At 56.9% G+C, this 24,930-nt stretch overlaps 2 protein-coding genes across 3 annotated transcripts in view; both read right to left on the bottom strand.

The window, feature by feature from the left end:
• HPS1 (HPS1 biogenesis of lysosomal organelles complex 3 subunit 1) lies at nt 1-4,865 on the bottom strand. 2 transcript variants are annotated; one of them, XM_041415586.1, is made up of 18 exons: nt 4,703-4,865; nt 4,483-4,620; nt 4,255-4,397; nt 3,887-3,995; nt 3,543-3,703; nt 3,364-3,466; nt 3,159-3,263; nt 2,997-3,066; nt 2,827-2,894; nt 2,031-2,198; nt 1,780-1,956; nt 1,643-1,710; nt 1,385-1,507; nt 1,218-1,283; nt 878-1,022; nt 668-781; nt 457-539; nt 1-218 (listed from the first exon to the last, which is right to left on the bottom strand). In XM_041415586.1, exons 1-18 carry the CDS (start codon nt 4,796-4,798, stop codon nt 56-58), a joined length of 2,100 nt encoding a protein of 699 aa, XP_041271520.1. In that variant the 5' UTR covers nt 4,799-4,865; the 3' UTR covers nt 1-55. The 2 variants fall into 2 exon arrangements, with proteins under 2 accessions (XP_041271520.1, XP_041271521.1); XM_041415587.1 differs by lacking the exon at nt 2,031-2,198.
• A 476-nt stretch (nt 4,866-5,341) lies between these two features.
• Nucleotides 5,342-24,930, bottom strand: part of HPSE2 (heparanase 2 (inactive)) — a 106,757-nt gene continuing 87,168 nt past the window's right edge. Inside the window, exons 7-12 of the mRNA XM_041415642.1 lie at nt 21,610-21,703; nt 19,069-19,175; nt 18,170-18,284; nt 7,317-7,462; nt 6,195-6,341; nt 5,342-6,112 (exon numbers count right to left, since the gene is read on the bottom strand). Of these exons, the coding sequence (XP_041271576.1) occupies nt 5,947-6,112; nt 6,195-6,341; nt 7,317-7,462; nt 18,170-18,284; nt 19,069-19,175; nt 21,610-21,703 (775 nt within the window). The 3' untranslated portion in view covers nt 5,342-5,946. The remainder of the gene's footprint in view (nt 6,113-6,194; nt 6,342-7,316; nt 7,463-18,169; nt 18,285-19,068; nt 19,176-21,609; nt 21,704-24,930) is intronic.

Below are 24,930 nucleotides of genomic sequence, written 5' to 3'. Positions count from 1 at the left end.
TCTGGAGCACCCACACACCCACTTTAATCCCGGCCCCAGGGTGGCTGGAGGCAGCTCAGAGCAGAGGGATGCGGGATGGCTCCCAGAGGCGCCGGGCCAAGTCGTAGGCCTGCTGGACCACGAGCTCGGAGGGGATGATGCCCAGGTGCAGGGTCAGCAGCTCATAGCACTTCACTACCTCTGCCTGGTGGTTCTTGCTGTAGTAACGCAGCAACTTCCTGCAGAAAAGACAGGGGCTTGGCAGGTACAGTGCATGCAGGCAACCCCTTTCCAACGACCTTCCCTCTGCAAAGCACTTTGCAAGGACACAGCAAAACCATGACACCAGGCTGGGAGATGGGCTGGTGCAACTCCAGTGACACCACAACACTGGCATCCTGGCATCACTCACAGGGATCTGTGTGCCATCACAGCTTTGAGCCCAGGTGCCAAACCACAGGGCTGGCAACTGCTCACCTGTAGTAGTCCCCTGCAAGCATCCCAATGGGAGCAGAATCATCAGACAGGACTGGTACCTCCATCACCTCCAGCTTGTAGCCCTGGGGAGAAATGACAGCAGAGGGCAGGAGTTGGGATGGGACCACTGAGCAGTCAGAGCTGGCTAGTCCTACAGCCCTGTTCCCTGCCCCAGGGAAAGAGGGCTCAGCCCCTTCCTGGCCCCACATACCATCTCATTCTCAAACCAGAGGAAGTAGGAGCAGCAGTAGTCACCATCCTGCAGCATCAGTGTTGTATAGCCCTTCTGTAGGTACCGCCGGGCCAGTGTGATCAGGGACCAGACCTGGGGGACAAGGGGCACCTGAAGCCTAAGCAGAAACCCCTCCAATTTCCACTCTCTTCTGCAGTTCCCATCCCACACCTACCACATCAGCAGTACCTTTTTCTTGATGAAGGTGGCCAGGGGACCCTTGCCCAGCTCTGAACTGGACTTCTCTGTCACACTGAGTGATGGTGCCATCATTTGTCCAGCTGTGCGGTCCACATAGATGAAGTGCACCAGGCCAGGGAAGTCCTCCAGGTACGTGGGATGAGTTAAGGGTATCCAACAACTTTGGTGCCTTTCTAGGACAGCCTCTGAGCCTCAGGGAAACCACCTTTGCCCACTACATTCCTCCCCTTGATCCCCGTAGCGGGAGACAGGGTCCCACTCCCACATCTGCTACCCCCTTAGGGACACCCCGTTGCCAGGCTGGGTCCCCAGCTGCAGAGATGGGTATGACACCATGGTGATATTGCGCCTGCTCTTCACCAGCAGGAAGTCCCGCCAGTCCAGCAGCTTCTCCCTGCCCAGGAGAGGCACGGTGAGAGGCCACGACCCACAAGCCCCAGCAGAGCGGGGTGTGGGGCAGCCCCCTGGCGATGCTGACCATCCCCATGCACTCACCTCATCAATTTCTGAGCGCGGTCCCGCAGCCCTTGGGACAGGCTGTGGCCAGCAGAGGTCAGGAAGAGCTGGCGGTACACGGAGCAGAGCTGATGCTTCACATTGGCCACTGACTGCAGCAGCCTGAGCCAGGGGACACAGACAGTGCCGAGTTTGGACACTGGGTCCCCAGCACTGCAGGGACAGCTGTGCTGATCCCCAGGCTGGGAAAGGTCCCTGCCTGTCCCAGAGACTTTCCCCGGCTTCCCCCTAACTCACTCTAGGGAGCTCCCAGCTTCACTCCGTGAAAATATCTTGTTCTTAAAGTCTAACCAGGTGTTCTGCAACTAGAAAGAGACAATTCTGTGTCAGGCTGTGGAGAAAACAGGACAGGGTTCTCATGTTCCCACACCCACCTGGATGTCCTGTCCACTCAGCTTCTTCACAAATTTGTCCATGCGCTGCCGCAGCTCAGCAAGGAACGGGTAGGAGCGTACGACTCCCACCTCTGGTCCCTCTTCCAGCTTCTTCTCCAGCACCAAGAAACCATCCAGCAGTTGGTACAAGGTGATGGCCACCTGGGTCATGGGGCCCTGCCAGGGGAAGGAGAGGTGGGTCAGGCAGGACACAGTCCCACACAGCTTCCCTCCCCTCAGAGGCAGCTCACCTTGGTCAGTAGCACAAGGGAGATGCCTGGCCAGAGCGGGAGGCAGTGCATGGTGTGTGGCAGCAAGGGGCAGTAACCTTCCCGCAAGCTGGCATCCAGAAAGATCCTTCTGGGGTTTGAAGCTTCAGGGACCAGAGGCCCCAAGGTCTGGAGCAAGTCCTCTGCCATCTGGGAAAAGAGGGGAGATGCTCAGTCCCCTGTGGGGATGAGACAGCTCGCAGCGAGAGTGCTCTGTAGGGATGCAGCATTGCCTTGAAAGCTGCAACTAGACAAGACAGAACTAAAAGAGCTGGAGGGGCCATGTAGCAAAAGATCAGCAGTGAGGTGCAGCATTGCCTTGAAAGCTGCAACTAGACAAGACAGAACTAAAGAGCTGGAGGGGCCATGTAGCAAAGATCAGTAGTGAGAAAAGTGCCCAGGGACCCTAAAGGAGTGGCAAAGAAGAAGACTGTTGCAAAGACAAAGGTTGCAAATGCCTTAAACGGAGGCCAGTGTTTGCTGCAGTGTGTGAGGGGTTGCAGCATCCATCAGGGAAGCAGCCCAGAAAGCCCAACGGCAGCAGAGGGAGACACTGGACTGCTCTGAGGCAGCCCCACTCTCTGCTGACAGCTCGTTGTAAGCAATGCCTCAGAGGAGGAGATCAGAGCTGTCACAATTATGCACAACATGGGGGATGCAGGGCACCCTCAGCTGCAGCACAGCAAGAGACAAGTGACAAGGACCAGAATCTGCAAAAGGCACTGGGACAGGCTGGTGAGGTGTGGAGCTGGGAGGTGTTGCAGGACACCATGCTCACCTGGACATCTGCAGCATCCACCTCCCCGATGCTCAGCATCTCAGCACCCTCTGACCAGCTCTCGCTGCCTGCAGAGAACACGGCAGGGCACCCTTCCACCCCCCTCAGAGCCCTGGGGCCTCTGCAGGGCTGGGGGTGTGGGCACGGCTGCTGCCCAGCCAGGCACTCACCTGTACTGTGCCGGCCTGGCGAGGGCTCAGGTGTGTAGTACACCTCAGGCACGGAGAGATCGTCTGTGTCCTGCCAGCAAAAACAAACGGGTCAGCGATAGCAGCGATACAGGCAGCCCTCCCAGCAATCCCACCCTGCAACTCCTGATCTCAAGGACTCACTTGGTCATCTGAGTCCTTCTCAGCAGCTCCATGGGAGCCAGGGCCACTCACAGGGATGCTCTCACTTCTCTTGGGTCCCTGAGGGAGGACATTCCCTGCTGTGGGCTTTCAAAAAGAGAGAAAAAGCCCCTAAGCCCCAGCTGTCAAGGCATCACCACATGGAAGCACCCAGACTTGCTGCACCCCCAATCCTGCTCTGAAGCACCTGTGGGCCAAGCTCCTCCTCAGCACTCTGACTGGGGTACAGGTCCTGAACCAGGAGGATGAGGACAAGCAGGTCGGCAGGGCGGATGGAGCTGGCGTTGCGGCTGCAGGCCAGAGAAGGACTGGGTCAGCTGGGAGGGCAAATGGCTGCTCTGGGGAGGGTGGTGGGGCTGGGCGCACCTGGAGTAGAAGGCCAGCAGCTTGGTGTGTACCAGGAGGAAGGCATGGCCCACTTCATCCCCGCCACGCTCGGGGCTGGTGTTGATGTACTGTACCACCTGTCGCTCCAGGAACTCGATGCACTGCTCACACAGCTGAGGATGGATCAGCCGCTCCACGGCCTGCGGTGCAGGAGGAGGGTAGGCTGTTGAGCTCCCTCAGCCCCAGCCTTGCAGTCTGAGGAGCAGGTCTGAGCTTCCATTGCTCCAAGGAGCTGCCCTACAGTCCCCAGCCTACTGCCTTTTCCCACAGCCTCCCAGCCTTGCAACACCCCAAAAGTGAGGGCCAGCCCAGATCATTGGTACCTCCACTGCAAAGCTCTGGTCCTCCTCCTGCAGGTGGCTGTAGGTCTCCAGCAGGCCCCGCAGCAGGCTCCACACGCGCTCCCGCTGCTCCGAATCAGCCGGCCGCAACCTGCAGCCGTCACAGAGTGTAAATTCATAGGTGGCTGTCACCTCCCTGCCTGGGACTGACACACCAAAACGCAGCTCCCCGCGTGGGATGGACACACCAAAACCCAGCTGCAGCCCAGCAGGCAGTGGGTCCTGCTGCAAAGTGGGGGTCCCAGCTGGAGACACCCACTCCCACCCCCCGGTGCTGCATGAAGGCAGCTCAGGGCAGCCACCCCAGCAACCGGACATGCTACCCCGTGCCGGTGCCTGTGCCTGCTCACTCCTTGCGGATGAGGTGCGAGTCGAGCGTGACGAGGCCACAGTGAGCCTCCACCAAGCGCCGCAGCACGAAGAGCGTCCGGCGCAGGTCGTCCTCGCTCTGCGTCCCGTCGCCGTTCACTGCGATGTACAGGCAGTCCCCGAACTGCAAACGGCACCGGGGTCAGGCGGGGGCCGGCCAGGGGTCCGTGGTGCCCGGTGCCGCTCAGCGGTCCCGGTGCCGGTCCTACCATGTGCAGGACGTGGAGGTGCCGCCCGCCCTCGGTGGCGAAGCAGGTATAGGTGTCGGAGAGCTTCTCCAGCAGCGCGGCGCAGGAAATGATGAGGGGGGCGAAGAGGGTGTTGAGGCTGTCCTCCAGCGCCGGGCCCTGCGCCACACTCTCCCGGTCAGCGCCCACGCGCGACCGCGCACCCCACGCTCCCTTCCCCGCGCCGCCCGTCCCGCCCCACCTGCCCGGCGTGGGACCGCAGCCGGCGGAGGAAGGCGGCATCGGCCCAGTAGAAGAGCAGCTCGGCCGCGGTGCTGGCGATCAGGACGCAGCGCATGGCCCGCGGCGGGGGGGACACCGGGACCGGGGCACCGAGACCGGGCGGCTCCACCGGGACCGGGCAGCTCCACCCGCCCCGCGCCGCTTCCTGCTCCGCCGCGCGTGACCGCCGCGCCCACGCGCGCAGCGCCCCCGGCGGCCCGGCGCGGCACTGCACCGTGTGACCGCGGCACCGCACGGGGTGACACCGCACAGGGTGACAGCGGCACCGCACCGTGTGACACCGCACCGCACCGGGTAACAGCGGCACCGCACCGTGTGACCGCCGCACCGCACCGGGTGACAGCGGCACCGCACCAGGTGACCTCCGCACCGTGTGACCTCCGCACCGCACCGTGTGACACCGGCACCGCTCCCACCCGCCCCGCCCGGCCCGACCCGACCCGCGGGGGACAGAAGACGCCGGCGCGGTTGAGAGCCCAACTTTATTACACCTCCGGTAGCGCCTGGGCGAGTCTCAGTAGCTCCTGCCCGCGACACCGCCACTCTCCCGGGCAGGACACGCTCTCGGCCCGCCGCTCCGCCCCTCTCCGCTCCGGGATGTATAATTTAATTATCAACATTTCCCGCCGTGGAGCCCGAGCTCGCCCGCCCGGGGCGGCCCCGGCGCGCCCTCCCCTGCCCCGCCCCGCCCGGTGCATCCCGCGGCTGGCCCGGCCGGCTGGCGGCATCCCGGCGGCAGTAGAGGGAGCTGCTTCCATGCGCTTGCTGCACCGGAGCACTGCCCGCCTCCGGGGAGGGGGTCCGGCTCCTGGAGGGGTCATCCCGAGGGGCAGCGGGACCAGGGGTCGGGGAGGGTGTTCGTCCCGGGATATACCGGGGCTCAGCACCCCAACCCTCCCTGCAGCCAGTGGGCACCAGGGCCCGGGTGCTTCTCGCAGCTCACAGGACGGAGGACGGCAGGCCCTGCAAATTGGCTGTCGCACTGCTCTGGCGGGATGGTGGCCAGGGCATGTGGAGCTCTGCGGTCACAGAGCAGGATGGCCCCAAGGTGGAGGACATCCTTGGGGGGGTGGATGAGGGCACGGCGTGGAGCTGCCCAACACGGCCCCACGGCGAGGCTGCGGGGGCTGCCAAGGAGGCAGCGTGACCTGGGCAGTGCACAGGGGCAGGAGCGGGGCTGGCGAGTCCATTGTGCGCCGCAGGCTATCGGTACCGACAGGCCAGCGCGTTCACATTCTTCACCACGTAGAAGCTCATAGTCAGCGGGGGGATGACCAGGGTGCGGCCGGCCCGCAGCGGGCGAGGCTTCAGCTCGGGGAGAGTCCCGTCATCCACCATGGCCAGCGGCTGCCCGTTGAGCTGCACCGACCTGTGGGACCAGGAGAGGGTCAGCGCAGTGGCACTGAGGATGGGACAGTGGTGGCAGTCCCAGCCAGCAGCATCACACTTACTTGGAGTGGAGCCCGTCCTTGCCATAGGGCTGCAGCAGGTACTGGTGGACAATCTTATCCCGCAGTGTCCCTGCCAGCTTGATTTTCTTCCGGGAGCGATGCAGGTTGATGATGTAAAGGGTGATGGATCCCCGGACATAGTTGTGACTACAAAGGGGAGAGTGGGAGATGAGGGCTGCACTGCCACGTCCTCAGGGAGCACTGCCTCCAAGAAGGGGCTTGGGGGTCTCTGTAAGAGCTGGCCTCGTGCAGGCATCCAGATTCGCTATCCTGCTGCCCCTTCACCGGGAGATGCCACCACCCCATCATGAACCCTGGCTCTGTGGTGACACCTTTCAACCCCCCCCCTCTTCCGCCAGCAGTGACACGGCACAAGAGAACGCTGCCACGGTGTCCAGAGTAGCGGTGGTGGCCAAGGACAGAGTGTCAGTCCCAGGAGTGCCACCCCCCCGCCCCCAAACTTTGCAAGGAGGAGGCTGAGAACGGAGGGGAGCTCTGTGCGTGAGTGGCGTCTGCCCCCGCCACCCCAGGCACCTGACAGACGGGTCCAGACACTGATCCTCTGTCCCTGCCTAATCAGGCAGCCCCAAACAAAGGCTATAAAGCACTTTGCACCTGTCAGTTACTAGACAAGGTTTCCTACCGAGCTGGAGGCATGTTGAAAGCATCTGGACTGTGTAAAGAAACAGTCTCTCCTCCTCCACAATAGCAACTTGTGTCCGCGGAGGAGGTGGCCGCCCCCCCGGCTCGCTGAGGTGCTTTCAAAGACCTTATCAGCGAAACAATAACCAGGCCAAGCTCCCCGGCAGCACGGCCCGGCGGGTAACCCGACCGAGCGGGGCCCCTCGTGTGAAATCCACTCCCTTGATCTCCGGTGCCCAGGCTGCCCGGCGGCCGCGGCACCGGCCCCAGCGGGCCCGTTCCCAGGCGCGGGCTCGCCGCGACTTTCATCGGCGGCATCGCCATTCCCGCACTCGCCCTTCACTGTGACAGCGGCCAGAGCACGACCCGAGTGACTATCCTGGGAAGCCGGCCTGCACCAGCGTGTCCTTGTTGGCCCCCATCTCCCGGGGGTACCGCTTATCCCACCCTGTAACCCTCAGCCTTCCTTGCTCCACTCACTTGTGGTAGCTGGTGCAGTGGGCGTAGATCCGGAGCTTGTCGCGAATGACTCTGCCGGGCCGGGGCTTCCTCTGGAGACCGGCCACGTGGATCGCCAGCACCTTGGGACCAATGAGGCGCTTGTAAAGCAGGGACAGCCAGTAGTCCTGGGGGGCAGAGGGGACAGTCAGCAGCACAACAGCCCCCCCTACTCACAGAGGGCGTGGGCAGGAAAGGCTGGCTCCCCTGCTTGCAGCCTAGCAAAATTTTGGCGGTTGGGGTGAAAATGTTGTGTACCAGATGTCTGCCTTGGGATGAGTTCTTTTTGTGCAGTCCAAACCATAATGGCATGGATGTTTCCAGGAAAGAGATTCAGGGAGGGATTCAGTGCCCATGCTGAGAGACACGGGTACCCTCTAAAGGAGCTCAGATCTTGGCTGCGTTGCAGAGCATGGGGAGCAGCACGAGCACCCTCACACATACCCATGGACCAACACACAGCCGTGCTGTGGACCTGCACACCAGCTCCAGCTGATGCACACGGGGTGGTGGTGTCCCTGGAGCAGGCTCTTCCCCCACTCTCTACACAGAGCTGGAGCACATCAGAACTCTCCCCTGCTCTTTGTTCATGGCACACTGGCTTTTAGGACTGCTGAGGGTGCTCAGCTTCCCAGAGGTATTTCTCCCATTTTAAAGCCTTCCATGGGGAAAGGGGAAGCCAAGCTCAAGAAAGAGGAAATGCTCAGACCCTGCACACATGCATGAGTGATGCAGCCCCAATTACGTCACCACACACTACTTTTTCCCGCAGGGCACGGCCTCCCACGGCACAGGATGGGCCCCAGGCCCCGGAGGGAGGTGAGGCTGTGTGGTGCCGGCAGGGCCCCCCCTCATCCGCTGCAGGAGCTGGGAGGTGTGTGGTAAATGAAGCAGGGTTGGGGAAGGGAAAGGGCAGGCTCAGGCCCTCGCCTGCTGTTCTGCAGGATGGGGCTCTGGCCCTGCTGCTGCTCCAGGCACGCCAGGTGATGCTGGGGAGACGCAGCCTCTCGCCCTGCTTCTCTGAGTGCTGCCTCTGGGTGCTGGGCACCTTCACACACACGAGCACTCTGGATAAGCACCCTCTGAACAGCCCAGACTGGATGTCCTAGAAGGGCCATGTGCCTTAGGGCAATTAGGATGACCTTCCCTCCCTGCTGGCAATGTCAAACGCTCTGCAGTGATGGTCACACTAGCACCATGGGCTGACTGCACAGTGAGGAGGAAATGAGTATTGAACAGGCACCCTGTGGCTCTGCACTGTGCCTGGGAAGGGCAAGGAAAGCCCTGCATGGTCAGGATAGTGTGATGAAGGGGTCTTGCATCCCAGAAGGGCATGTGGTTGGGAATGGGGTTTCCAGGCTCCCAGGACGCAGAGGAGAATGGGCAGGTGGAAGTGGAGATATCTCATATAGACTCAGTTATCCGTCCTGTGCCTGGGGAGTCCTCCCACAGCCCCTGGTTAACATGCATTTGGGTAAAGAGGTCAGCATATAAAACGGAGCAGTGGGGCACCAGTGACCAGCACAAGGTGAAAACCCACCAGCCAGACTGGATTGTCAGTCCCATGCTCTTTCCAGTTCAGCAGAAGCTGATCTGTTCCATCAGCACTTAGCTGCTCTGGCAAAGAGAGATCCAGACACACTTCTCACTTTCTGGGCAGGATTTTGGCATAATGCTGGAGGAAAAACCACTTCTGTTCTCCTCTTGCTGCTCCCAGCCAAAACCACGGGGCTTTGTGCCACACCAGCCTGGTAACTGCTTCCTCTGGAAACTCTGGGCCCCAAGGGAGATGTGAGTGTGAAGGGAGAGGCTTGTGTAGCCTGAGACAGCTCAGCCACAAGGCCAAAACTCCCCGGGAGAACGAGCTGCAGTTGCTCAATGCTGCTTATGTGTGCTGTCAGTGAGGCCATGCCTCTGTCCCTGAGCCTGCTGGCTGATTGGGCTGCTCTGCAGTCTGAGGGGTCCCTGCCTGCACCAGGCTTCTGTGGGAAGCAGTGCCAGCCTGTGCTGCTCAGGCTCACAGCAGGCAGGAGAAACAGTACTGCTGCCTCTCTGGCAAGCCACCCTGATTACCAGTCATTAGATGAGAGTAACTACTTGTGTTTGCAGTGAGGACAAAGAAAAGCACAGACTTCAGTGTTTAGCCCCATGGTCATGAGTTAAAACCAAGTTTTGTGTCCTGAGCTACTTGTCAGCTCAGGCTTTTAGGTCTTCTCTAGAAGCCCTTCTGGGGTTTCTCATCTCCTCTCCATATTTCCACTGGTGAGATGCTGCTTTCAGCCACAAGTTACGGGAGTGATAGAGGCCAGACTCTCAGTGTCTGCCCTCAGACACAGAATTTCCATGTGGATCTCAAGAGCTGTCTGCAGGGGACTCTCAATGGTCTTGCCTCCATGGTGAGCTGGGACCAGCAGCTCCAGCCTCCAGCTGAGCACCCACCCCTCTGGGCTGGGTGTTCCCCAGGGATTTGCTGCTTTGACATCAGTGTCCCTCCACTCTCAAGGCTCAGCAGCAGCAAGATTTGTAATGTGGGGGTCCTGAGAGCCTGCCCAGCCCCATGACCTGCCCCAGCTGCAGCTAAATTTCACATCTCAGCACATGCTTTTCCCAAGGATTCTCTGAACAACCCTGCAGAGCTGGGAGCATTGAGCCCCAGGCTCCTGCCATGATAAATCATGTTATTTGCAATAAATTACCAGGACCTGGTGACACCAAGCACTTGGATGGCTTGTGGGCAGAGCTGTGCCATTCAGCATCTCCCAAGTTGGGCACAAGGGCAGATGATTGTCTCTCCTGAAAGTGTTGGCTGTGTTTTGTGAACTTCTGGCCCAGCTAAGGGTACACAGCTTTCCTGAGAGAAACCATGCCGGTGTAATGGGTTGGGTAAGACAGTCAGCAGTGATTTAGAGTGAGCTGTTCTGCAAAGTATGAGGTGATCACATCTGAGTGTGCAGCATTTCAGCACACTCGGTGCCTCCAGGGCAGTGCAGGAACCACTGTGTCCCTCCAACCTCTGCAGGAGCTGAGGGGAGAGCAGTGCTTTTACCTTGCCTTGCTGGCAAAGCTAGCTCCAAAGTCTCAGTTTCAAGAAGGATGTGAAAATACCGAAGAGAGTTCAAAGGAGGGCCAGAAAAATGACCCGAGGTTGAAAAAAGAGTTGTCAGCACTGGCCTCAAGGCACTTGAGCTCTTCAGCTCACTGCAGGGAAGCACTGCAGACAGCTGCAGCTTTTCGCGTCATTGCAAAGCCACTTGTGTGAGGGGCCAAAATCATGTTATTTGCAATAAATTAACCAGGACCTGGTGACACCAAGCACTTGGATGATGGATTGCATACACACCTAGCATGACTGAAACAAACCTGCTGAGGGCAGACACTTTCCCTAGCTGGGCTGGTGCTCCAGGGCTGCTCCTTCCACTGGCATGAATGAACCCCAGCCAAAATCATGCCAGCGTTGTTAGGCTCCTGCACCTACCAGCTCCTGTTCAAATGGGACCAGCTTGAGTAATAGTTGCTCTTGAAACCCAGCTGCAACCAGGGTGGCTTTTCCACTGAGCAGTGACCTCTTCCTCAGACCTGACAGCAGCTGGCACCTGCTCCCATGTGGCACACCCTGTGCAAGCAAGTTCCCCTGGCTGGCAGTGCCCACACACCCCTTGCAAAGACGTGCAGTGTGGTGCTGGACATCCTGTCGGGGCAGCCTCAGCAATGTCCAGGGAGACAGATTGCTCCAACCAGTGCAACTGCAGAAAGGATTTGTCTCTTGGAGTCACAGAAGACTCTTGTTGTGAGGGCTGAGCCAGCAATACAGCTGTAGCAGTAGAAGAGGGATAGCAGAGAGGAATCTGGTTTGTCATTAGTCACACAGGAATCAAGGGATCTTTCTTGGTTTAATTACTTTGCAGACCCATCAAGCAGTAGTGCAGGTGAGGAGCACCTGAAGGCAAAGCCTTCCTGTGCCTCAGGAGGTCTCCTGCCTGGGACCCCTGATGTGTGGGCAGGAGGGGAGCTTGTGCTGAGTGAGCTGATGTGAAGAGCCCAGGGAGCCTCACCTTCTGAGCCCCATGGGGCCAGTGAGGACGTACAAGGTTTCCACTAGAGAGGGAAAGCCCAGAGGGTCCCACTTGATCTCTTTGCACAGTTTACTTCATTGCAGAAGTTTTAGAGACTTCGGCTTTTGGAAACAAGGTTGATTAGGCAGACTCTGTGGCAGAACTACTAACCAGACCCTCCTGTCTGCTGAGCCATCAGGAGAAGGGCAGGAGTTATCCCCAGGCTCTCTCCTAGAGACAGCAAAGCAGCTCTGCTGCCCACCTGAATTGTTCAGCTCTGTGCTCTCCACATGTGAGAAGAAGTTTCCATAACCAGAAAACCAAAGTAAAGGAGCCATAGCTCTTCAGTCTCCTGGGAACTGCAACCAGCAAAGGCAGCTGAATTTCAAAAGAGTAGGCTGTGAGCCCATGGTGCACAGCCTCCTCTGGCTGGGACTGCCAGGGCATGGCTTTATGTTCCCAAGTCACCAGCAGCATCAGCTGGCTGCTGCTCACCCTATTGCACTTTTTATTGCTTCTTCCTGCTTCTGAAGCTGCCCAAGTTCTTCCCCTGTGCCTTGTGCACACTCAAGTTTCAACAGCCTGTTACAGAGAGCTCCAGTCCTGCACTCTCATCTGCATTTTCCACAGTCCAAGCAACCTGTGTGGAGATAAGGGCTGGTCTGAACATCACAGGACAGAGGGCTTTGCTCTTTTATCCCTTTGTTGTCCCTGGTGGCTTGTTTTTGACAAAAGCATCCCACAGAAAAGTAGAGATTATGGTTGTGAAGACTTGGAGGGATGAAGAAGCTGCCACTTCCCAGGGAGCTGTTCCAGCAGTTACATATCCACACTGTTAACAGCCCCACTCCTTATTTTTGTCTTGAATTTTTCTGGCTTCAGCTTCCAACCAGTGGTTCTTGTTCTTTCTTTTTCCACTAGATTAAAGAGATTCTCAGCATCCAAAGCTTTCTCCCCACGGAGGTCCTTACATCCTGTTCAAGCCATAGCTGCTTGTTCCTCCAGCAAGTCTGGATAATGCTGCTTTTAACATTATCCCTGAGTTTTATGTGCTTCTTAAGTGGGAGTTCAAGATTTTCTCAGCCAAACCCTTTGCAAGGTCCTGTGACAAGCAGAGTAGGACAGAGCCTTATCCCAAAGGGAACAACATTTTCTGAAGTCAAAATCATCAGCTTCAGACACTAATGCTGCCTTCATGCCCCCACCCTCAGGGACAGGATCTATTTGCTGTTTCGTGTGTGCCTCCTCCTTGGGTGGAGGTTGCGGAGAACTGAGCAGTCTCCTATAACATTTGCTGCTGTACTGGGGAGTCTGGGAGCACCACAGGGGACACTCCAGAGGCGGTCTGTGGATGGGGAACAAGGCTCCTTCTAGCCCCAGACAAGGGGGCTTCAAGTGGACTGGCCTGCCAGAGGCACCAGCAGGGGAGGAGGAGGCAGCACACAGAGATGCTGCAGCGAAGGGGCCCCTCGCCTCTTCCCTCTGCTCTGCCCTCCTGGGCAGGACAGACCCTCGCTTTGATCCAGACACCGCTCCCCATGAAAGGTCAGCTGATGCTGACCGATCCCTTCCTTGCTGAGGCCACATCCCAGCAGGTGCCCCACCACCAGCCCTCTGTGGCTGCTGACATCTCTGCCTGGGCATCTGCTGCTTTCGCTGTGCTGATCCCCTTCCTTCCTGCTCTAACGGCTGCAAACATTTCATCTCACATTACTCTTTCCTGCGTTGCCTTGTGCCTTTACATCTTCCTGCAGCTTTCTCCTCAAACAAGTGGTCTTCAGCAAAATTCCTGTAGTGGGAGTGGCAGCCACAGGAATTGCTGCCAGGCATCAGTGGCACTGAGGGGACAGCCTGACCAGGAAACAGGGAAGTGCTGAGAAGGACGTGACCTCTGCCTGCTGCCCATCACAGCCTGACTCCAGCCAGTGGCCTCCCCACCTTCTTGGGATCTGAGCAGATGGAGGAACAGCCAAATCTCTCTTTTGTCATCACCTCTCCCTAACAGGGTCCAGGCGATGCAGGCTGCAGGAAGGGAGCGGAGTTGCCAGATCAGAGGGCTTGGAAACAAAATGCAATTTTTCTGTTTCCTGTTCTTCCAGAACACTAATCCACTTTGGGAATGGTCTTTCTATCCCACCTCATCCACAGCCCTGGGTGGGCTCTGTGACCAAGCTGGGCAGGTTTAGCACTAGCATGGTGCCTCTGGAGATGTGGGCCGTGGCTGCGTCCATCCTTCCAAGACCAAGCTGCTGCTGCCGGTCCCAGATGGATTTTGTTTCTGCCCAGACTCTGCTGCAGGAGGAACAGTCCAGCTCCAGCTCTGCACATGTCTTGCAGCTCCAGTGGGTGGGTGCCAGAGCTGCTAGCATGGCTTTGATCCATTTGAGAGTCCATGCATATGCACTTCTGAGACCTTTTTTCTAGTGCACCAAGAGGGAAAGGCCCCTTAACCCACTGTGACAGCAAGCAGAGTTTAGCTGCTTTAAGTCTGTTTCCTCATTCATGGATACTCTGATCCTCAGAGCTAACCTGGAACTCCTGGAAGGAGAGAGGGTGCAGAAAGCAGACAATGCCTCAGTCCTTGAGACATGATAGAAAGGACAGGGCCGTGGAGTGGATGCCCTGCTCAAACCTGCTCCAGGCAGTTGTGCCAAGGCTTGCTTGAAGACTTCCACAGGGCACCATTCCCACTGCCCTTCAGCAGACCGTGCTCTAGCTTGACATCTCATGGGAGAGCTTTTCCCCCATGCACACCTGAACTGCCTGGGATTTCATCCCTCCCATCTGTGGCCAGAGCAAACGTCCTCTAACAACAGTTCCTGCAGTCCTTGCCTCTGCCACCCCTTCCCTGTCTGCAGGCATCACTCCCACCAGTCAGTGCTCTAGCGTGGGGGGCAGATGGGGGTGCCAGACGCCCGCGCAGCAGACTTACAGTCATCAGGAACAGCTTCCACGTGTGTGTGTGCAAGATCCATTGAACCTGATCCCTCTCCCTGCCCACCCTCTGTCACTCCCAGACGTGGGACCGTGCCTCTGCCTGCATGTCTGCAGCCCGGCCTGAGCACCGTCCCCTGGACAGTGCCTGGAGCCGGAGGTCCCCGGAGGAGCCGTCCCCTGGACAGTGCCTGGAGCCGGGGGTCCCCGGGGGCAGCAGAGCCGCAGTCCCGCTCTGTGCTCGGCTCCCGCTGCGCGCAGCGCGGTGACACTGGCGGATGCGCGGACGGGCGGGAGCAGCGGCAGGGATGAATTCCGCTGGCCCCGGGGTGGGCATGGGCACAGGTGGGCGAGGACCCGGCCTCCGCAGCCCTGGCCAGACCTGGACCCCCTCGGGAGGAGCGCAGGGGTGGGAGAGGGACCGACCGTGGAGACGGCTGGGACCTTCAGCTGCAATTAGCAGCGCCTCCTGCCAAGCCAGCTCAGCTAATGAGCGCACCGGGAGCGTGTACGTGCAGCAGGCGGGACCCTGGCCGGGGACACGCTCCCGCTCCTGGCACCTCCCCGCAGGGCCCCTTGCCTCCTTGGACCCGGAAAAAGGGGCCCAAACCATTCCCTAATGCGGAGGTGCTCGGGACAGGTCAGACAGACCTCACATGAGCCCAGGGCCCTCTCTCCTCCAGGACAGTCATGTTCTTTCCCATTGAGTTCTCCTCAGTGCCTTTGGGCAAAGCCAAGGAGGTGAAAAATCACCCGCAGCATCCAAGCATCTGATCACAGCACCACTGGCACAGACCTTCGCACTGCTGTGATGCTTTCTCAAGGACACCATCAATTCACAGGCAATATCATATTGTCTTCTACCACCACAGCTGAGCAGGCAGCCCGTGCTGTCGATTCACCCTTGATCCCTCCGGGACTTTCTCATCCTGCATATGAATCTCATATGCAGAAAAGAACTTTAATTGTCTACTGAACTCAGTGTTTCACTGCCCATAGTTGTTAGAGGAAGGTCCATGAGGAACCACAGGAAAATATAAGTCTGGTTTTCAGCTTTGGCTTTTCCATGGGGTTTGTGTTCCTCAAACCATGTCTAGAAATATGCCCAGGTTTTTTCTCTGCATAGATATAACCTTACAGCATTGTACATTAAAGGAGCAGAAATCAATACCAAGGATGGATAAAAAAGAGGTGAGTACCACGTGGAAGAGCACTGAAAAATGTCTTTAACATTCTGTAAGAATCTGAAGAGAAATCTCCCGTCTGCCTGGGGTGAAATAAATGTATTGCTTCCCTCTGGACTGTTTCAGAGAGATATTAAGGAAAGAGAGATAGAGTATGTACGTTGCATGCCTGAAATGATCCTAGAGGTACTATATGCCACATCAGCATTTCAAAGGCACTGCCCTGTGACGAGCAAATATTAGTGCTGCTCCTGCCCTCCTTCCCTCCACTCCTTACTCCCACACATGTACACGTTTAAGTGCAGGCAGGCAGACTGATGTACCTGCAAAAGGCTTTATTTGAAGGGCTTCTCTGACTATTATACAGCTGACTGCTCCAATCACTCAGGAAGAAAAAGCACTCCAACCATACATGAAAATGTTATCTCAAAAATAACAAGGCAGTAAAACACTTGAGCTCAGAGGGAGAGTGGACAGGCAATTCTGGCAACCAGGATGGGCACTCAAGCTGCCCTTCCATGGGTGAAGGACCTGGAGGGGTACACAAGGACCACGTCTCTTGCAAGATGTCCCAAAAGGCACAAGATGCCACTTAGCTCATGAGTCAGCTGAGTACAGGAAGCCCAGCAGAGATGTGAGCATCTTCCTAATTTCACTGGGAAGCTTCAGTGCCTGTTGGCCACACTGCTGCCACCTGAACCATCCAGGACAAGCAGGCATCAGCAGGGGCAGGGAGCAGAAGGAGGTGCAAAGACTGCTGTGGGGAGCCCAGGCCTGGCTCCCAGCTCCCCGAGGAGCTGTGATTGATGCCGTGGCCATGCAGCCCTTCTCTCAGCAGGCAGCTGAGAGCTGCCTCACGCCCAGCCGGCGTGCGGAAACCTCTTTGTCATGGCAGCTAATGAGCAGATTGTATTTCACAGCGCCGGCCCCGCGCAGGTACAGCCAGCGGCTTTCATCTGCTGATAGCTCCCACGGGAAAAGAGCAGCCGCCGTCCCGCGGCGCAGGTCACCGCCCGGTCTTGCTGGGCTTTGCGGTGTTTGCAGCTTTTTTAAACCCTTTGTCGGTTTTCACCTGTCTGTGGCTCTTTTATAGCACAGGAGTGGAGGGAAGGGGGTTGTGGAAGCACCTGCCAGAGTTTGTGCAGGAGCACAGTGGTGGGATGTGGGATCAGCGCTGAAGAACGTGGGAGAGTGAGGAAACAATCATGACAGCAATTGGCACCTCACTTATTGGGAGACTTATCTTTAAAACAGCAGCAAAATCCAAGTTAAAGACTCCCATTGTGTTTAACAGCCTGGGGTTTATTCCTCTAACTCCTTCCCTGGCTTTAATCCCGTTCTGAACTGCACTCCTCCTCCAGCCGCTCTGGGGCTGATGCCCCGCTGTGCCAGGAGAGCTGGCCCTGGGGCACCTGTGATCCTCTGTGCCAGGAGAGCTGGCCCTGGGGCACCTGTGACCCTCTGTGCCAGGAGAGCTGGCCCTGGGGCACGCTGTGATCCTCTGTGCCAGGAGAGCTGGCTGCAGCAATCTGCTACCCTCGTGCACGCGGCAGGCAGGAGCTGGCCTGCACCCATCCAGCCAGGAGCAATCTGGGGACCCTGAAGCCCTGGGAAAGGGGGTGATGTGGCTTAGTCAGGGAAATTGGCTCTTCAGGAAAATCCATCGAGCTGTGAGCTCAGGTTCATCTCCAACAAAGCTCAAAGCCCCCCAGGCTGGGCCCCCAGAGCTGGCAGATATGCTTGCTGGGAGGCTGCATGTGGGAACAGCCCCAGGGGATACCCAGAGCAGCACAGGCAGTAGACCATGCTCTCCTGCTCACTGGTTTGCTCTCTGGAGCCAGCCTGGTGCTCAGATATGCTGTTGCAGGGATGCTGTTTTCATTGCCTGAGTAGGCAGAGCTGGCTGAGATGCAGCTCCCTCAGACTTGGCTCCCCTGCAGCCACCTCTGAGATCCCAGCACAGCATCTAGGGCAGGCTCACAGTGTCAGGGTTGTGCCCATCTCCAACAGGGATCCCCAGCCTGCTGGCAGTGTCTGCTGGGTCATGGACCAATAAATCCCTTCTAGGAGAGCTGCAGAGCACACGGCTGCTCTGCCAGGGCTCTCTGCTTGCAAGGCAGTATATTGACTAACCCCCAGAGGAAAAGGAAACCTGCTACTTTTAACAGGATTTTTCATATGGTTTCCTTATGTGTTCTGGGAGTTCCCCTCTGCCCAGGTGTTTATGAAGAGTGAGGGATGTTGTAGGGCACTGATGAGATCACTGCTCACTGTGAAGCTTTCACCTTTGTTGTAGAAATCTGAAATGGGGTGCTGGAGCTCCAGCTTGGCTTCTCTTGGGCCAGCTCACTGTGAGAGATCCAGCCGTCTGCTCCATCCATCCCTCCAACTCACCAGCCTGCCCTGGTGCCCCTCAGTGGTACCAGCCTCCCTCCTGTGCTACAACCCTGGGGCATCAGATGAAATTGCAGCTACAGAGGTACCGCTCTCCCATCTGCCTCCAACATGTTGCACTTGACATGAACCAGCACCTCCTATTAACACTGTCAGGAACAGATCTGGAATGTTCATTTTCCGGCAGAGTTCAGAGAGGCCACAAGGAGAGAATCCCCCCAAACGTGCAGGGAGAAGCCAGCAGCAGCACGACCCCCCTGGGCAGACCTACCGGCAAGGGGTTGAAGTTCTGGTCCACCAAGTGGTTGTGGCCGTGGTCGAGGAAGGAATGGCGCACAACCACGTCGATGCCCTGGCTGGCCAGCAGGCCCAGCGTGTTCAGCCACCTGGGGACAGAGGGAACAGAGCCAGGGCACCATGCAGGGGTGGGGGGCACCACAGGGGAAACACTGGGGGGGACAGCCTGGTCCCAGTGGCACAGCTGCTCTCACGCATACGACGTGATCCCTGCTCCAGCCCTGAGCTGAAGCCTCCTGATGGTTTTATGGCTCCCACTATCCCTGTCCCAGCAAGTCTGCATGTCTCTTCCCCTGCCCCAGCTGTGCCCACCTTGCTCTTCCCAAACCTGTGCCTGAGCCCCTGTGTGCACCCCCACATCTCGGCCCTCTGCCCAGAGGTGCTCCCCCAGCCTGCCAGCACTCTGCACCCTCTGTCTGAGCAGGGCAGAGCAGACCTTTGCACTGGCCTGTCTTCTCACACTCCCTGGGCAGGATCTTCAGTTCTCACAGCCTGCCACAGCCCTGATAGCCCAGGCATGTCCCTGTGCTTCCCTGCTAAGCTTAAATAATCTTTCATGATCACAGCCAGCTCTGAAGATCTGAACTAGGGCTTTCCAGCAGGCTGTCCAGGCCATGGGGCTGTGCCAGTGGATGAGCCCCAGGAGCCAGGAATGGTTGTAGCTTCAAAGGAGAGAAAATGGAAAGCAGAGCTGAGGAGGGGCACTAGGTATGAAATGGAGAAATTAGCAATACTCAGGCTGCCAGGGAGTGCCGAGGGGGTGTCTGGGCCTGGAGCTTGCCCTCTTCCAGCTGCAGTGCCTTTGCAGCACCTCAGCCTGCAGTGCCCATGGGGGTGGCAGTGCCCGGGGGGTGGCAAGGCAGTGTCACTCACAGGAACCCGGCTGCGTAGGAATCGGAGAGGTTGTTCATGCCTCCAGCTGAGGTCATGCCAACACCTTCCAGCCAGATCTTCTTCCCTGGTGTGTACGTGTTCACCACCTGCGTGAGAGACAAAAGCAACCAAAATTACTCTGGTGAACCTGTGATTTAAAGCCAAGGCATACATCTCCTGTCTCATGGGAAGACTTGTACTTTGGTGATGGTGCTGCTGGGCAGTCTGTGCCTGCCTGGCCATGGCATGTCACTCTGTGTCTGTACCTTGGCTGGGTGGTGGGACACTATTCCTCACTCTTCCCTTCCACTGCCAGTGGAAGGACTTCCACATCCATTGACATCTTCTGGAGCTGCTCCCAAATGTACTCTCATCTTCCCAGTCCCTGCTCCCAAATGTACTCTCATGTTCCCAATCCCAGATCCTGCTCTTCCCCTGTGATCTCCCCATGCACTCTGTCCCATAGACTCCCCTCTCATGTCACCTTAGCTCGCCATACCCCCTTTCAAGGTGGCTGCCAGCCGTGGTAGCCCCCGAGCCCCAAGGGGACACTCAGTCCCACAGCTGAGCAGGGGCTGCTTTGCCACCTGAGGGGTCCATGGCACAGGTGGGACATGCAGGTTTGAGCATGCTGCCCACCCCTTGCCAGGCTTCAGCCGGCAGTGCAAACACCTGTGAGATGCTCAGCTGGCCAGAGCTGCCTTCTCCCAGCCCGAGCAGCCTTCGGCACCACACCCTGTCCCCTCTCCTGCAATCCCACTTCTCCAGGCTGGGTGACAAGCTCCCAAGACCAGATGTCTGCAAACCCAGCGGCCCCAGGAATGCTGTGAGCAGCCTGATGGATCCTGCCCCATTAGTGAGGAGCGCTGGAATGTGCTGGATGGACTGGGATCCCTCAAAGATGTTAAATACGCCAGCTCTGGGCTGCCTCCCACTCACAGCCTGTGAGAGTCGACAACCCTGACTGAAGCCCCAGAGGTGTTGGCATCCTGCCTGTAATTATCTAAGCCCGCCACCTTCCCCGGTCGGAGAGGAAGCAATAAAACAGGGAAGTGGACAAGTCCAGCTGCTCTAATCAGCCCCGGCAGGATGCACGGACTCAGAGCCAAGCTGGAGGCTATTAGCACCCAGTGCTGTGCTTTTGCTCAGCCACACTGGCATTCCCATGAGAGCCTTCCCCAGCCCTACCCTGTGCAGACCAAATTCTGGGTGTGAGAGTTCCCCTAAACTGCACCAAGGGCAGCTCCTGCTGCTGCTGGTCTGGGAGTGGATGGGGCCCCACTCCATTCCCGGCAGGTTCCAAGCCAGAGGTGGGATACATGTCACCACTTTTGGCAGGGCAGTATACCCGTGGGGGCTGGGTCAGCTGGTGCCTCTTGCTTGCCCCACAGTGATTCCACTGGCCACTGTGCCATGCCTCCCCCACAGCAGGGGTATCATCCACACACATGGATGGATCCCAGCTTGTGCTAGAGGGCTCAGCAAGGAGCTTCTCTCCTCCAGCTTTGCTGCACTGACCCTCTCGTCCCCTTTCCCAGGGCCTCTTTGAGTTGTTTACTCATTCTATGGTTTCTCCCTGCAGGAATTACAAGTGAGACATTGTGGTGAGTGGTAAGATTTGAAAACCTAGACAAGACAGATGGATGGACATCTCCTCTAGTCCCTAAGGCCTTTTTCACTCACTAGGTGTTCCTTATTTCTTCCAGGACTGACAGCTGAGTGTGTCAGTCTCAGCCCTGGCCCCTCTATCAGCCAAAGCAGGGGGACCCTGCAAAGCCCTGCCATGTGTCCCATTGTTAGAGATGTGAGCTGGGACCCCTGGACACTGAGGAAAGGAGCACTCACGAGCCAGGCCATGGACTCTGACACCACAGGACAGCAACAGCTGGGTTTCTTGACACAGTCAAAGCATGATTATCAGGGAAAAAGGACACTAGTTCATAATGGTCACAATTCTCCACCAGTGAGAATCACTCTGGGAATGCAAGTGTCACTGCTTTGCAAGCAACATTTCCAGGCACACTGTGAGCAAGTGGGACAAGATGTGGCAGTAGGAGTCCCCTCCTGAGCACACATGGCACTGGCTGTGCTCAGGAAGGTTTGGTACCCCCTGGCTGCTCACTCCTCTCCTTGTTCTGGGGAGCAGGTTCAGTTTCATCCTCATTACATGCTGCTGCCTTCAAGAACAGACAGATGGGAGCCTCAAGCCAGCCAGCCGCCTTAGCAGGGCCTTGCATGGTGTTTTCTCCTGCCCTGTGTCCCAGCACACCTGCAGAGCCCATGCTGTGCTGAGCCTGCGGCCACTTCCCTCAAATCCCACTGCACACCCACCCTGGGGCCAGGCTTTGTGCTGCCTGGTGTTTCACCCCTGCCCTGAGCGAGGGCTGGTTGTGTTTTCCCTGGGAGCACAGCGCCCAGCAGCCACTGTCCCCCTGCCCCACAGCTGCCCTGGGAGCTGAGCCCTGGCCATGAGCTGTGCCACAGCCAGGCACTGCAGCCACGGTGTCCCCTGGCCCCTGCAGAGCCTTTGCACTTGCTCACCTTCTGGATTTTCCTGATCTGGTCTGACAGTGTGTCTAACAGCCGTGTTTTCAGGAAGTCTGTCACCTTGGCCACTCGACCATCAATGTAGTAACTGGAAGGAAAATAAGAAGACAAGGTCAGACAGCTGGAAATGTCTCTGTCCCCAAACCACGTCCTCCTGTTCTGCTGCTGTCCCATACCAAGATGCTTCCTTTGCTCTGGGGAGTCCCTGCTTGCACCCTGTCAAATCCTGGCCCTCTGGCCATGCCTGTCTGACAGATGCTTCAGTCTCCAAAACAGGATGTAAGGTGGACACACCCTAAACACTGAGCATCCTGCACTTCAGGAACCACGGGAAGTTTTGCAGTTTCTTAACTTTTGCTGGTGAAACTCCGGGGGTAGTATTCTAAAGGCCGGGAGCAAAATGCCACCTGCAAAGGCTTTGCAGGACTCTCGCACAACCTACACTTTCCTTGCTTGCTCTTCCAGAAAAATCCTCAGCTGAATCCCCCTGTCAAGAGAGTTGTGGCTGTTACCAGCAGAGGAAGTCCTGCTCTCACAGAAATACCTTCTGGCCTGTGAATGCCAGGGAGTGTTTCCCATACAGGGGGCTGATTCCTGCTCTCCATGTGCTTGATTTTATGAAGTACAGCTACAGTGCTGCCCATAACAATGTGAATCATCTGTCCCTAAGTGTGAGAGGAAGGCTCTGAAATGTCTCACTGCTATCTCCTGGCTCTGGGATATAAGGTGAAGCATTCTGTCCTGACTGCACATACCCTGTGTCAAGAGGGAATCCCAGCCTGAGGAAGAATCCTGGGCTGTCACCTCTCCTCCATGCAAAGAGAAATGGCAGCCCTTGTACATCTCCCAGAGGCTCCCCACAGTGTTGCAGGGATCAGGATGCCTGCTGCAGCAGGCACTGGTATCCCCCTGGGCCAGTCCTTTTTCTGATAAAGTTTTTGCAAGAGAAACTTTATGAACCTTCTCCTCCCGAATCTGCACTGTGTATCAGCCACTCACCCCAGCAAGCCCCAGAGAATATCAGAGCCACGTTGGGGGGATGGAGGTTCCCAGGAACAGCAGCAGCTCTGGCTGGGGCTGGTGGGGCTCAGTCATTGTCTCCCATCCCTCACTGGATCTACATGCACTCGGATTTCACCAGAGCTACACAGACCCTTCTCCCTCTCTGCAGACCTCGCTGCAGCTGTGGGTGCTGGGATGCATAACAGCCTAAAGACCTGGGCTCTGAAGAAAGGTGGATTCACCTTTCCAGGGCTGCTTTCTCCATGACATGCATCTCATCTGCACCAGTGAGCACCTGCAGCAGTTGCAGTGGATGTTTCCCTTGGGTGCTGGAATGCAGGAGCATCCCCAAAGGAAGCTGTGGGCTAACTCAGCCTCAGACAGAGCACCTGGCACATGTGCAACATGCACGAGTGCTTGGGGAGGATTTTTGTGTCTCACTGCTCCAAGTCCCTAACTGTCCCAGAGCAGAATTCTATTACAGGCTCAACTTGCAAATGCATTAAACGAGAAGAACCTCCTCTGTCAGCCCTCCCCCAGGCGTGCAGTCCCAGCTGTGTCCCCAGAGAAACATGGGAACATGCCGGACACCCCAACGTTGTGGGTCTGGGTAAGGTGGCACATTTCTGCATGTCCACGGTGACTGGAAGGTGCTAAGGGCAGAGATAATCTCCAGGGAGAGTTTAGGAAGTGCTGAAAATCATTCCAATCACTTACACGCTGTCGAACCACTGCCTGCTGGGAGGAGAGCAGATCTGTGAGCAGCAGGCAGTGATGGGGTTTACACAGATTACTTTTTAAGACAAAATTACAAAGCAGTGTTCTCTGGGGATGGCAGATGTTTGGAGTTTAGCACCGCACTTAAAAACTGAGCAGAAATTACTTTTTCAGACTGCTGTGGACTAAAAACCCTGTCACCTGGGCCGAAAACTGGCTGAAAGACATTTTAAAAGGTTGTATTCACAGGGAAAAGAAGGAGTTAGATACACCTCAGTCTGTGTATGACCCCTCCAATGCATCAGGTTTTCTGCAGGGTTTAGCTCCTTGGCCAAGATGTTCCCAGAGCCCAGGGTAAACCCCTTGGAGAGCAAAGACAAGCTTGCACCTCCTCATCACCTCATCCAAGCACGAGGTGTGCTCTGACATGCAGCTCCACTGCCAAGGGGAGAGGAGCAGCAGCAGACCCAGAGGAGCTCTGCCCCCCAGAAATCACCTGGGGAGATGCTGTTGTACTCAGCACAGCCCAGACCCTACAGGGAAGAGAAATACTCTATTACCATACTTGCCATGGTAACATTTATTTTTTGACACCTTCATTAACAACCCAAAGAAATAGAGACTGGTAGAGGCACAAAAGGCAGAAATAAAGTATCAGTATTTCTGCTTCAGTATCAAGAAATCTTGGTAGCATATTTCCTGGCGGCATGAGGAGGGGAGCACCTCAGCTTTGGGATGTAAACAGAGCATGAAGACAATTACAGGCTTCAGCAAAATGGGCAAGGATCTCTTGCAAATCTGCCTGGGAAGTCCTCAGTTGCCAATAGGCAGTTTCATCCTCCTCAGACTAGAAAAAAGGGAAAATGGCCCCAGTGGCACAAGGCTTGTGAGGAAGAGAGAGGAACTGAGGTCTGTGCTGATCCCTGGCTACTCAGGAATGGGTTTCCAGGTGTAGGCTTCATCTCATTGAGTTAAGGACACTTCCTTTTGGTGACTTTAACTGTCAGTATAAGCAGTACAGAAATCCACAAAATGCAAGCAACTGTCAGGCCTTTAAAGCAAGAGAAGAGCTCATTAGGCATGGATTATTCCTTGGAGTAAAGGCTGCAGCTTTGCTGATATTTACAATGACTCAGTGCACTTGACTTTAAAAAAAATCCCTAAAAACAACCTAAAACAGTCACAACTCTTCAACCTCCAAAAAAGCCAGCAGCAGCTGCAGAGATATCCAGCACAGACAAATACCTCCCCAGGCCAGCCCTGGGGTCCATGGCACTCACATGTTGCTCTCCCAGGTTCAGCAGGGAGGTGAATGGACAGACCCTCCCCAGCAAGGGCAGGGGTCTCTGTCAGCCACGACTCTGCAGAGGCAGAGCACACACACAGCTCTTGGACAAGCTGTTTGTCTCCAGCACAGGCTGACAGCTCTTTCAGTGGGCTCTGGGTACAGCACAGCAACAGCAGTGGCCCTGAAGCCCACTTCCTCATGCACAGCATGAGCTCTGACCATGTTGTTTCTCATTATTCAGGAGAGAATAGACATGGCCAATTATATACACAGCTGGGCCATTGTGTCTCTCTGTTTGGTGCCAGTAT

This window comes from Onychostruthus taczanowskii, unplaced genomic scaffold, assembly GCF_017590055.1.
Source record: "Onychostruthus taczanowskii isolate IOZ18803 unplaced genomic scaffold, ASM1759005v1 scaffold5, whole genome shotgun sequence".
NCBI lineage: Eukaryota > Metazoa > Chordata > Aves > Passeriformes > Passeridae > Onychostruthus > Onychostruthus taczanowskii.
This window is presented reverse-complemented; position numbering and strand designations above follow the sequence as displayed.